This window comes from Larimichthys crocea, chromosome XV (genome assembly GCF_000972845.2).
Source record: "Larimichthys crocea isolate SSNF chromosome XV, L_crocea_2.0, whole genome shotgun sequence".
Taxonomy (NCBI): domain Eukaryota; kingdom Metazoa; phylum Chordata; class Actinopteri; family Sciaenidae; genus Larimichthys; species Larimichthys crocea.
The window spans coordinates 1944424-1959057 of NC_040025.1; the positions used below are offsets into that span (position 1 = coordinate 1944424).

A 14634-nucleotide genomic window follows, 5' to 3' on the forward strand; every position below is an offset into this window, starting at 1 on the left:
AAACACCCTTAAAAATGTTTTTTTTTTCTTCCTCCTCCCACAATGGTGGACATGGACATAAGACAAGATTTCAGTGGCAACAAATAATCGTCATCTTGCTCCATTTTCTCATTTAGATTTTTTTTTTTAGTGCTGACAGGGGCCGGGTTTAGTCATAAGAAAGTCCTGTCGTGGGGGTTTAAGGGGACCATGTTATGAAGAGTGGGAGGGCAGTTTTCCAGGGTCTCTGAGGCAACAGTTGGCCAAAGGGCAGTTTGGGAAGGGGGATGAGGGGTTTTGGAGAGGAAAGGAGAAAGGGCTTTAGGGGAGGGGAGTCTAAGTTTTGTTGTTGTTGTTGTTGTTATTTTGTTTGTTTGTTATTTTGTTTTAAGTCAGAGGTGGCGGGGACTAGGGTGGCCGTTGTGGTAGAGCTTCTGCTTGATGTGGACCATGTTGCCGCTGGAGTCTTCCAGCTGTCTGAGCTGGGCCCTGCGACGGAGGTCTCGAAGGTTGCAGAACTGGGGCAGCCATGACCAAGACGGGGTATCTGGAGGAAAAAGACAAGAGGCAACGGGGTTGTTATTGTGACCAATAACTTATACTGGCCTTTTCCTAACTATTTTCCGGTCTGTATCCACCTCTGATGGATGTAATAACCCCATGCTGGATATGATGTATTATCGATGTACCAAACGATATATCATCTAGTGGAAGTTGTTACTTTTTGTTCTAATGCAAAATCAGGAGCAAACAATGCAAGCACTGAAGACTAGAAGCAGGTACCTGTAAACAAAGTTGTCAATCATAATATGCAATATTCATTTTATTTCATTAATCAATTATGGCATCTGAGCCAACTGTCCTTAAACCATATTACACAAAAAATAAGGATGTATCATACTGGGCACCTACGTACTCAAAGTGAGTGGAAGATTTATTCGACACCTGACAGTAGACAGACAGGAAGCATAGAGTGTAAAAGGGGTGGTGGTGTTATGTAACAAAAGTCCCATAAGTACTGAACTGGTGAAGTTAAGATTACATCGTAGTTTATATGTCTTCGTTAACTAGGTCATGACGCCAGCCACAGTGTGAGAATTTTAAACACACCACAAGGAAAAGAAGGAAAGACCTCAGCATCCGTAGTGCTGCAACAGAAAGTATGACAATAGTGATGCCAGAGTGTCGATATTTTGTCATAATCACGTCACAATATTGATTATTTCCCACTCACACGTATGCATGTAAACGTGCGGTGTGTATACATGGAGTGTTGTAATGCGTTTGCAGTCACGCAGACATGAGGAAAAACAAGTGAACGCGGGCTTTCTAAGACACTGCTAGACAACAGGCTCATGAGATCAAGACACACAATAGTGTAAAATCCCTCTTAGCCTGGTTTTCTGGCACTAAATCCAGTTAGAGGCAGACGAGACAGCACAACCACAGAGGAGCGATCTCTGTGCTGTGAACTGTCCTTTTCCACATTAATGTCAATGAGTCCACTTTGACACTCATTTTCCCCTGTAATACTGTATGTATGGATTTAGGTCTGTGATATGATGCCTGTTTTGTTTCGTCACGCTCAGTCTCAGCGGAGAGTCTAACTCTGATCCCCTTCAATTGTTAGTGAAATGTTGAATATGCATTTTGACAGACGTAAACCCTAAAAATGAGAAAACTAGAAAGAAGGTCTCAAAATCACATATTCCATGCAACATTTAGTATTTTCAAAGATGGGCCAGTTAAACTAAAAAATGGCCCAGAAACACATAATATATGGCTCTTTGTACCTCCATGGTGTCTCAGACTGGTGTTTAATATGTCTTTTAACCACCTGCTTCATCATAGCTGCAACAATGTGTAATTCTGGGAAGTAAGGATGAGCTTTTATACAGTGAAGGCAGAGGGACAGAGATAAAAGATTGGATCATTGAAATATTGGATGAGAATGGTACAAATGGCATCAATCTCTTCAAGTGCACCATTGTGTCCTTGATTCTTCACATTTGTATTTGAGCTGTTGCACATGTGACACGTGCCCTGGCTTTATTTCTCAAAGCTGAGATGAGTGTGTGTGTGCGTGTGTGTGTGTCAGTGTATCCATCATGTCTTTGGCCAATTAGCACATACAGGACACACAGGCTCTCTAATAGAACATTTGACCCACCATAAAATCGCAGACTGCCTGGATACAAAGCGGGGCTTCATGAATGTGGGGTGTAGAACGTGAAGAAGGGGAATGGCGGAGCAGACATTCGTGCTTGTCAGATTATAAACCGGAGCCGGCGAGGCGGAGCGAGGTCCACGGAGAGAGCACAGAAAGAAGAGAGAAGAAGGAGGGGAGAGCCCCAGACAAGCAGACCCAGTAGCAAATGGCCCTGCTAGAGGATGAGCGAAAAGAGGGGTGGTGGTGGTGGTGGTGGTTGTGGTGATGGTTGTGGAGGAAGGGGGTGGGGGGGAGCGAGTGAGTTATTTATAGCTGTGAATGGGTATGCTGTCCACAAGGACTGCTCTGAAGGGTATCCAAAGGAAAAGGGGCAAGGGAGACAGGTTTCTCTCATTTGAATAAAAGGATGGAGATGGGGATGGAGTCTGGAGACATGATAACGCGAGGCAGAAAATGGGAGGTGTAGGACAATTTTTACGCTTTTTTTTTTACAGGTGGTGGTGGTTAATGATAAACTCCGGGGTCATCATTTTCTCCATTTTTGTGTCAATGTTTCTCTTGTAAAAAAACAAACAAAAAAAGACTCTGGGATCAGATATTCACAGCACATCAACGATAAGAAGAAAAAAGAAAAAAAATAGTAGTTGCAGCAGGAAGCATTGTAAAGGAAATGGCCAGGAGTAGATTCAATAAGTGAAGAGGGAGGGGAGAAGGAGGAGCTAGAGATAGAATTAGAAGGGGGGGGGGAGCAATGAGAATCAATGTGCATCTTAATGCATTGTGTGTGTGTGTGTGTGTGTGTGTGTGTGTGTGTGTGTGTGTTTCTCACTTGCCATTCCAGCTGCTCTCTCTCATTCTATTTATAGCTCCGAAGAAGAGTGTGTGTGTGTGTAAGTGGGGGGTGGGGATGTGACAGCATCTCCATCCTGCACCCATAACACACACGCACACTTATACACACACCCTTCCCCGCTCTGTCAGCCTCACCTTCACTCCTCATCTTGGGGAGGCTAAACGAGTCTGACCTAGCATCAACGTCACAGCCGACACACACATACACACACACACACACACATAGAAGAGAGGGGCATTCCCTCCCAGTACAAAAGAAGAAGCCTATATATCCCCCACTCTATAACTGCGGCTAATGAATATGGATGTTCCCTCCACGCTGGGTGTTTTTTTTATGATGATGTATTTTACACCATCCTACCAAGGCACTGGAGAAAACAGCATTGTCTCACTCACTGCTGCAAAAGCTTCCACACCTCTGAGGAAAGCAAAGCTTACACAATCCAATCCTCTTGTTTATTGTAGCGTCTCAGAAGACACAAAAAAAATACAAATACCACATGATATTTTCTATCCTAAAAAACAATATTAGTGCACTTTCAGTTTGATTTCTTTTAGTATTAAACATCATCCTTTGATCGTTGCTTGATGCTTTCCCCTCCTGCCTGAGGAGCTTTTCCATGGCAGTCCAAGTATCCAGGTCACATATCACCTACTTTAGTATTACCCTTAAAACTGAGGATCCAGGCCACCTCTACAATACAGGCCTGCCCCGACACTAAGCGCTGGAGAGAGTAGACGACCTGAGTTCCTCCAAATCGTGCTCTTTAAAGCTCTGTTGCATGTCTAAATTTAGCCAATTTGTGTCAAAGAATGCAAGAGAGAAAGAGAATTTGATCCCGGCTGGATGGAAAAGCCTGTGAAAGCGCCAGGGCTGTGAGAAAGTAAAACACTGTAATCCAGGATGGTAATGCTCGGCTCATCAGCGAGCATCTTGCCAGCGCGCTGAGATGAATTGTCTGTGCCATCGGTGGTTGATGTCTCTTCAGCAAAGTGCCAGACCATGAGGGATTTCATGCTGCCATGTCATGATTTCACACGTGTGTCTAATAGCTGCTGAGCTTCGGCGTCACTGAAAGCCTTTTTATTTTTCTTTTCTTTGCTCGCGTCTGTGCGGCTACACAAGCCAAGCGATGTTGGTGAACTGTGCGCCGCATGTTCTGTCTAATTAAATCTGCTGCATTCCTCGTTCCTTTTTCGCTAAAGTAACATGCATCCTTCAACTGTCAGGCGGAGATGGTAAGAGAAATTAAACACATATTTCAGCGAGCGCACTGACAGGAGACAGGAAATTAAGGGGCAACTATCCCACTCAGTTGGATTTAAACACATGGTATGTGAGAATGTAGCTTTCACTACAGCACAGCAGATGGTGGGAGTGAAGTCATTTCTCAATCTCTGTTTCTGGAGCCTGGTTTGAACCAGTCTTGGTAGCTGCTGTGTGTGTGTGTGTATCCATATATGTATTGTTTTAGTTCATCACCTAAAAGCAATGCTTATATTAAACAAATAACAGCTTGGCCAGATTTTCTCATGAGAATACATTTTCAGATAGTACTGCATGCAAATTGTGTTATGTAATGAGGTGTAATGTGACTTGACAAGCTGTGCACTACTACATACCAAGACACTTTCTATCTGTAAACGAATCATTTCTTCATATTCTCATGTTTTCCTTGACTGTGGATGCAATACTGAGTTTCCATTTCACTTGGACCGTCCTTAAACTAAAGCAGGAAAACCCAGGCAAACATACAGAGAGTTACTGGGCCAGAGTTCAAACCCTCTCGCAGCGATGTGACAGCGATAACCAGTGAACCGCTGTGCAGTCATAACGTTTTCAATGACTGGGCTTGACACAGAGACATTTCTGGGGCATACAGCCTACTCTTGAGGCAAAAGTAATATCATTAGTTGAGCTAAAGTCATGCACAGTCATGGTGAACCCACGCATGTGATTGTAATTGTTTTGGCTGATTCAGGACTGCGTGGTCGTGGACAGACTTGAGCTTGACCTACATCCTCCTGACTCTACTGTTAGCTTTGTTGGCACCTTTTTTGGCGGGTGTGCTACAAAACCTGATCAGCACATTGCTTGTTTGTGCTTGTAGGATGTGGGCTGTATACTCCCTTTCAATTAGGGTTGGGAATGGCACAGGACAACTTGAATAGATAGCTCTGTGCGACAAGAAAACAAAACAAAATGGCACGTGTACCAATAGTAACGTAACCACATAGGCATACATACACATGAATACTTATGCTGAATTCAAGTGGAAAAAGTTACTGTACTGTCTCTGCCAACACTTAAAAGCTGTGAAAAGACTAATTTAATCATACCTGCAATCTATTTAAACAGGATTTCCCAACCTTGCCACTACAAGTAGCACAGGAAAATGGAGCACAGCCATGAAGTCTGGCGACATCATGTAAATTATAGCATAGCGTTGCCCACCTTCAACCTGAGTAGAGCTCTAATCTAAGACTAAATGGAAACACCTATGTGGGTGTGCAGGGTCTTCAAACCTCAGTGGTCGGTGCCAGGGAATAGTTTTTTTTCCACACGGGAGACATTATGAGGTTTCACAGTGGGAAAAAGCACAGCTGTAAATCAAACTGAATGATGGCTGAATTCCATTTAGGTGCATTCGTTTCAGGGTCTGAGTATTGTGCATGCTGGATCACTGCCACACTGTCTTGGCTTACTTGGACGCTCGAATAGAACAGTGCCAACGTTAATATTATTATAAAGAAGTCAAAAGTCAAAATGTCTGCTCTGAAAAAGGCCATTTTAACACCTGCATCTTTCTGACCAATGAAACGGCCTAAAATCTACGTTTTATCATCTTGACTTGACAACCTTCTCTCAGTCTTTCCAAACGCAGCCTTAGTGTGAAAAGATCTAAACTGGTTTCTATACTATTTAGAGGATTGCTGTATGATTATTAAAGGAATAGTTGGATGTTTTGGAAAACACTAACATGAGAAAACAGATACCACTCATGTCTGTGCATTATCTGTGGGGCTGGAGCCAGCAAGTGGGTAGCTTAGGGGAAACAGCTAGCATGCTTCTGTAAAAAGCTATATATATATATAAAATATAAAAATGACAAGTTGTGGTTTTACAGGGTGTTACGATTTACTACAGTTAATTAGAGTTGTCTTGTTACTGTAAGGTCACCAAGCAACCAGCAGTGACTCTGGGAAGTCACTGCGCTCGAAATAGTCGTTTTAATTCTTCTTGACCTCATCTCAGCCTTTGATAAAGTGGATCACGATATTTTAATCAAAGCTTTGCTGGCATCTCTGATGTGCTGCAACACTGGTTTACTTTGTACCTAATAAAATATCTTTCTGCTATTAATGCTGATGGGTCTTTTGAGGAGTTCCCCAAGGATCTATTATGGGACTCTGATTATTCTCTATTAATATGCTCTCCATGGAGTATATCATAGCTGACACACTGTTTTAAAGTCTTGTAATATAGATGTATCCTGCATTATGTCTCTTGTAATCAGAGCTGGGTGTCCAGACATTTTAATGAGTCAGAGATCCTAACAGTTATCCCTCCTGGTCCCTATACTAGCATTACGAATGACTTTTTTGTGTAGTCTAGTTAGCCTGTCAACAAACATGAAGCCAGAAACCTATAATCTAAGGTCTGTCATTAGATGCTTAAGTGATGTAATTGCATTTTATTTCACTGGGGCACGTCGCTAAAACAAGATGTTTTCTTTTACTTGCAGCCCTGGAGAAGGTCATTCTTGCTTTTATCTCCTCCAGGCTTTATTATTGTGACGCACTTGTCGTCTTAGCAGGAGAAATATCAACATGCTACAGTTAATTCAGAACACTGCCCCCAGACTAATCACCAACTCCAAGTAGTAGTGACCACATCATCTAAATCCTTGTCTCCTTTCACAGACTGCCTGCCAATTGCAGAATTGATTTTAAGGTTTGAAGTCAGTTTATTTGTGTGATGTTAACTCCAAGTGAGCCTGATTGCTGCTTGAAATCCTCTTTAAGGGCCCTTCAAGTGATTCCCAACACTCCTCATCACCATGGGAGACGAATGTTTACTCTCTGGGCTCCTCAGCTGTAGAAGTCCAGGCTAGTGTAGTGTTCACCTTTAAAATCTTACCCCAAAGTCACTTTTATATTCAGCATTTTCCTGTTTTTTAATTCACAATTCTATTTCATAATTTCAATATTTTAATAAAAATGTACATGTCATCTATAGTGTTTTGTTTACCTTTCACTTACTTTGTAATGTTCTTTTTAGTGTTTCTTTGCTTGAAATGCTATATAAAAAGGTTTATTATCTATTTTTAGTATAAACTCATGCTCCCTACAACCAACAAAAAGGAAGTTATCTACCTATAATGCTATGCTATAATCACAAGTACAAAGTGAGTGAAACGCCATTTTGCCCGTTAGCTAACTTATATCCTGCAATTTTTTTAGTCTTCCCGTGGAGTTTTGTCTGAAGTGTTAATTAGGTTGTTGCATCATCTGCATTATTTCAATTCTTATTAATATTCTTTTTCACATTACTGCATTGCTTGGCTATTTTGCTCTTTCATTATCCCCAAAAAGACAGGTAAAGGTTTAACTTAGGCATAAGCATAGGACAATGGCACACAGCAGCTACAGTGAGCAGAGGTTATTCTGTCAGACCTGCATTGAAACGCTTACCGTTTAATATTTAATCTAAACCATTGCTGAAACATAATTCCACCAAACATGATGAGAAGTGATTTTGTTTGACATCAGCTGTCACAAGGACATCGACTTTTCTGCTTGGTTCAGTGCTAAGAAAACATTTTAACAGGATAATATGGAAAGACCTGCTAGAGCATGGCAATAAAGTGCAGGGATAACGCTGCTGCATGCCGTCAAAATTAATAAAATGAATTATAAGAATGACATATTTAAGTAAACGTAATACTGTAGTAAGGTGTTTGTGAAAGAAAAAAAATGCATACTTTAATCATTTTATTTGTTTAGCTTTGTTTTTCCACAAAGTACAAGCTCTATAAAAGTGTTGCTAAATTTGTATAAAAACATACAATCTCTTATGTTTCATCGTACTTCTCTTTTTTGAGGGTCTATAGTATCACAGTTCTTATTAAGGTTTGATTTTTTTTGTTGGCTTATTAAATAATTTTCTCATAAATAATGAGTTTAATATATTCAGAGCATAGTAATTACACTTAATGATGGTGCTATTACATTAGCATATGACTGCTGCTGTTTCCTGAAAACAAATTAAGAGGATTGTTAGCGAAATAAGGTCTGAGGTATGTCAGCTGTCCAGAAAAAAAGACAGCAATTTAAATATAGTTTTACCTCAACCGATAGCCGAAAGTCTGAATCATCACACAGTTGGAAGGTTTCAGCTGTGATTTTCCAAGAGGTCGCAGTAAACTGAGAAAAAAATCAGTGACAAGAGCCAAAAATGGGCCAAGCAATGGGGGGAAGGTCATTAACCAGAGCTCCACCAACTGCTGTGTTAACCTGGCAAGCACTCGCACATGCAGATACATGGTGGGTGGAAATATATGGATACATGCATACAAGCATTTTCCTAATACCTTTGCCGCAAGGAATCCTGTTTTAAATGATATATACTTTATTCCACCTGACAAATTATGATTATCTGTTTTCATTCCCATGAACATGCTATGTGACGTGTAACAATACATCCACACTTCAATACCCACAGCCAGGGTGAATAAAGAAAGACTTGTACAACATCTCAGGGATTGCTGTCCCATATGTATCTGCAGCAAACCAAACCAGACAATTATAAGCTTACCGTAGTAGCGGCTTGCCCTCCAGGCCCTGACGGCACAGTGTAGGACTCCGTCCAGCCAGAGCAGCAGCCAACTGATGCAGAAGCCAAGCAGCAGCCCCAGCATCAAGTCCATCTCCTGCTTGGTCACACTGTCACTCACAAAGTAGTTCTCTGACGAGTCCACCAAGGAATGGTCCCCATCGTATGGGATTACATAGTGGACATGATGCCTGGGGCGAGGACAGACAGGGGAAGTGTTAGATATACAACATTGTGTGACTGAATCAAATACACAAATTAACTTTTCTTAGCCATCTCAAAGACATACAGATAAATGGGTGACAAATTAAAGGAAAAAAAACAAAACAATGTAAACTATTGGGCTACTACCGGAGGGATGAACGCCATTTGTCCAATAGATATTCCCTCATTTTGGTGTTTTGCTGATGGTAGTAGATAAATCCGAAATCTCCCATCAATGTTTGATTGACCCTCTAACTGTGAAGGTCATCACATATGATTCATCAGACTCATCAGACCATTTAGTGAGCCCATGAATCCATGTGGAAGTATTGTGCTGTGTACTGTGACTTGTCCTTGACCCTGACAATCATGGACACTCTATGACACTCTAAGTCTATCATATATATAGTGTACCTGTTGTAACCTGGGTGATATCTAGAAATGTCTATTTAAATTTTTATCAAATTGATCTAATCCACACTTTGCTGGACTCTCCCTGAAGCCTTCTTAAGGACCCCTGGGTGTCCCCAGGCTGCACTTTAGGCAAGTTTAAGGAGACAGGCTTGTAAAAGAAGCGACAATCTGCCACCTCCTTTCCTGACTACTGTTAAGGGGCCTTTTAGTCGTAATACTTGGTCATACTTGGTCAGTTAAAACCTTTCTGTATAAATTACATTTTGCCAAGAGAAGTACATCACCCCAAGTGTGAAAGTATAATTCCTGAGTTATCTTAACTGGCATTTATTTTGTCAAAGTGGGCTTCATTAATTTGGAAAATGATTCCAGATCCAAACAGTTTATCACTAAAAACTCTCCGTAAATGTATTCCAAGTATTAGACACATGAAAGGATTACATATGAATCCAATTGGATTTTTTTCCACAAATCCACATGGTGTGTGATTGCCACTAACCAGGTGTTCACATCTCACTGATCAACAATCATCCAGTTCCTTACATTCACTGCCACACTGTTCTGCATTGACTCCACTCCACTGTAAACCAGATCCACATCCACTTGATATGAAAGTCTTACTATACTGGTATTACTGCCCTGCCCTCCTGAGAGGGGATGAAGGCTTTTTCCAGTCTAACAACACAGGCAGTTGTCTGGCAAACACTGTAAGGGAACACAGTGGGAGCTGAAAGATTTAACTGCTGGAAGTGAGTACAGATACACAGCTCTGCTCACACACTTTGGGACATTACAATGATAACGTGTTTGGACTGATGCAGATGTTTAAAGACATTAGAGTACTACATTAGAGACAAAGAGTACTCTGGCAATTTACTACTGCATTTCTATGCATTGAAAGGATGACAGTTTTTAAAAAAGTCAGAACTGAGGCTGGCTTTTAGTGTCTATTATGCATCAAGCTCCAAAAACACGGGATTCTACATTTCCTCTAATGCAACATGATAGCATCTTTTGTTAGTTGCTCCCTGCATGGTAAATGCTCACATTTTTCAAACTCCACAACCCAGTTTGTAACACAGGCTTTCTACACATTCAAATAAATGTCTGCTTTGCTAGTCTCTGACTGGCATAACACCTAATTAATGAAAAGCTCCTATGTTTAACACACAGTGTCTTTTGAGTCTTTGCCTCTGTGATACACTTGAAGGTAAGGGGAAGTTTTACTACTTGTCGACTTTATATTTAGGGAGGCATCGTGAGCAGCTCTGGACAAAGAAACCACCTACAGAAAAGCAACTTCATTAACAGAAAATCTACCCATGCCGTTTGACTGACAGATGATCTCTGGGAAGTGCAGTGCATAAAAACCACAGCACTTAGGACTGAATATGGAGAAAAAGGCAGATCTAGCTGATTAGCACCTTAAGTATTTTACTGGAGAAGTAGTGGTTCCACGTGGGGGGATCAAACCCCCTGTTGGACATTACAGTCTTGAGCCATAAAGCCACTGAGGTCCATTAATGGCAAAACATTTCCTCAAAAAAAAAAAAAAGAAAACAAAGAAAAAAGCTGAGGTACATAAAGATAAGCCAAAATCTTCCCCCAGGTTTCTTTCTTTTCCCTGAAGAAGGCTTTTGCCAAAATGCCTGTAAATAAATAAAGGATTATTTTATGCTGCCTCTGCAGCTTTAAACTGACTTAAGACCTGTTCACCTGCACCCTGCAAGCCCTTTCTAGTCTAAAAACAAAGACTGTTGCAGGATTTTACGATTTAAATGCCACAACAAAAGCATTTAAACCATCATCAGCAGAGAGACAACTATCCTGGAGCCTCTCAAAACAGCATGACACCAATATGCATGCAGGGTGCACCCAGCAGCACACACAGTCCCACTTCCTACAATCTCTTCCTCTGCCACAGAGCCAGCTATTGTAGGCCAGAGAAACTACAACTACATCCAAATCAGAGCACAGAGGCTGCCAAAAAAAAAAAAAAAAAACACTAGCTGTGTCCTCGAGCCTGATAAGGTGAGCACTGTGGGCGTCACGACACCTCCACGCCTCATGGATGAAAAAGCAGGGGAGTGAAGCTCGGGTCTGCTCTGTTTATCCACGTACTCTGCGTTTCTGCTGTTTATGTGAAAACAGAAGAGTGACACTCATTCAGGAGGTGTTTCCAGGTCAGTGACGCTGTGTGGGTACAGTAACCTGAGGTTTGACTGTGCATACTGTCCAGTGCTTTGGATTTGTAGCCGGCAATGACAAATACTTGCACTGAAGGGGGAAAAAAATATCACTTTGACATTATAATGTAGAAATCACCACTAAAAGCTGCTGATGTGTTTATTTTGGAAAACCTGCTTGCATTCACAACTCCGATGCTTTTTTTAGCAGTATTAAAGATGACATGATTGTCAGAATATCACACATCAGTGATACATCATCTCATCACAAACCCTATTTCCAAACATATTCATTCCTTGCTTTGACTACTCCACTTCACATCACATCCATCAGCGAGCCTTTCCGAACTTTCACTCAGATTATCCCTCTCTGACAAGCATAATCTAATAGCACCTGATGATAATGATGATGATGATGATGACCCATTTCTGGATTTACAGGCTTAAAAAAACACACACACAGTGGAACTGGCCTCTTAATGCTGCTAATGAACCACGTACATCAACCCCCTCACTGCAGTATGCACAATATACACTGCTGTTTTCTTTGAATGTGCATCTGTTCAGCTTGCAGCAACATGAATGGTGACACCTAAAAAAAAACTCATTCGTTCTCGTGGCTGTAGCTATAGGTTGCCTGCAGGACATGAGTCAACTAGAATCTAATATCAGAGGATGATATAGGTGTGAATCTATTGGATCAAAGGACTCTCACTTTAAATCTGTTGCCATACCCTGAGGCACTGTGGACTTAAACAAAAAACAGAGGCCCACTTGTGTCTGTGCTCATCCACACAGGCTACATCCTGCTGCATTACATGCTTACAGTTGATGGAAAATGCATAATAAAGCTGATTAAATCGGAATTAATTTATTAATGAGTGTCTTGCTGGTGCACACACACACACGCATGCACACACACACACTTGAAACCTGCTCTCACAGTGACAGCAAACAGCAGGTAGAAGGCTGTGATGAACCAGCCAGCACCCTCAGCTCCATAACACTTCTCATGCCATAACCACTTTACTTTTAACACTCATATGTTCATTATTGGTTCAGCAGCAGGTTTTTATATATTTATTTATCTATTGTCCCCGACACCGTGTGTAGGCCTGTGTGAATCGCACGGCGCACTTGATGCTCAGATTGTTTTTGAACGGCCTTATATTGCTCATAGTTCATTACCTATTTATGGCTCCCGACACACACCTTCGTGTATGCAGCAAAGCCGAAATCCTCGCAGCAGATGTATAGCTCATATATGTGAAGAAGGGGGGGAAACACATGGCGTGATTGAACGTGTGATCGGAGCGAATAAATGAAAAAAAAAAAAAAAAAAAAAAACTGTCCGCCGATATAAACGCACAGACAAGGCTGATAGCAGGTTGCGGGGGCTTCACCGCCACAAATCTTCGAGGCCTCCCTCCTTCAGCAATTAAGAATTGACGGGTACAGAAAAAACACACACACACACACAGAAGAGGAAGACAAGAAAAGCAACACACACACACACACACACCAGCGTGTTTATCCCAAAACATTGTACGAGGATGATGGCATTTACCTTCCACAGTTGCAGTGACAGACGCGGTCCTCCCCTCGTAGATGCGGTAAGATGTAGTTGTGAAAGCGATCCAGTAGCGCGTTCATGTCCATTAAACAGGCTATCGCCTGCAAAGAACCATGCAAGTCAGCTGGGACATGTCAAGCAATAAGCTAGGCTATTCCTATAGACAGGCGATGGATTCTTGGCATCATTATATCAAGATAAATAACAGTGAGGATCATGGAGAGGGAAAAGGGGGGGTGAAAATAGCCTTGGCAGGTCCTCCCGATTCTAAGAAGGGGGGACTCTTGCCTCAAAACGGACTTAGATTATTTATTTATGGCAGCAGGTAATTATAGGTAGGCTAACCTACTTCCACATGGCATTGATAGGCCTGCTTGTATCAGGTAGTTCCTCACAAAAAAAATGTGTCACATTTATGGCATTTGTAATAATCTGATCCAATATTAGCCTCGGTGAGTAAATTAGGAAACCTGATTGTGGCTGAGGGAGGTGAAGATGTCTTACCATTACAACTGAAGCACCAAGAATCATAAAAATCATGGTGGTTGTGATCATATGCATCAAAACTTCCAAACTGGCCGCCGTCCTGTAGCCCGGGTTTTTTTTTTTTTCTACCCGCGGCGGTAGAGACGCTCCGGCTGGGCTCTGGGCACTCTGTCCCGGCAGGAGCCGCTCATGGAGCCGCCGCGCCGCTCCTGGCTCCCCGTCCCTTCAAACTGCCCGGTCTCCCTCCGTCCCCTCCTACACACACACACACACACACACACACACTCTCTCACACACACACTCACACACGGCAAGCCGCTCTTTCAGCCCTCACTGCGCCCTCTCTCCATCCACGTCCCCCCCACCCCCCCCCAGGTCGGTCGGATGCGGCTGCCGCTCGCTCCAAGGAGGCAGTCCTCTCCTAATTATCGATGCAAAAGTGATCCGTTCTCCTAGGTGCGATTCTATCTCTATCCCAGTTTAAAAAACCATAAAGAAAACATGTAAAGGGCTCCCTCGATATCCTCTACGGGGTGCCTTGGTATCCTCCTTCCCCCTTTCCAAGTTATTCCACACCGGGGCTGCGCTTTAATACCGGCGAATCCTCTCCTCCATCGGCGAAAACGGTCGATTTCTCTCGCCTGGATGTTTCAGAGAGCTGCATCAACTCCTCTCGCGGCCATCGCCCTCGTCTTTCTCGGAATGCTTGATAACATCGACATCAGGTCCAGATAGCTCCGGTCGGTAACTAGACCCACCCTGCGCCCCGAGTCCAGTCCGGATCCCGCAACGGCAGCTGCATCAACGCCCGGAGCCAGACACGCATGATTATCCCATCCTGGCTTCCAGCAGCTACACGAGCATCCACTCCCACCTCTCTTGTGCATGTGCCTGTGCGCGCGCGTGCGCGAGAGAAAGAGAGAGAGAGAGAGAG

The 14634-nt window shown here is 42.6% G+C and overlaps 1 protein-coding gene across 1 annotated transcript; it reads right to left on the reverse strand.

Moving 5' to 3' along the window:
* Positions 1-17: 17 nt before the first annotated feature.
* Positions 18-14604, reverse strand: tmem240a (transmembrane protein 240a). The gene is made up of 4 exons (XM_010731540.3): positions 13719-14604; positions 13209-13315; positions 8820-9028; positions 18-526 (listed from the first exon to the last, which is right to left on the reverse strand). Exons 1-4 carry the CDS (start codon positions 13773-13775, stop codon positions 372-374), a joined length of 528 nt encoding a protein of 175 aa, XP_010729842.1. The 5' UTR covers positions 13776-14604; the 3' UTR covers positions 18-371.
* Positions 14605-14634: the final 30 nt, after the last annotated feature.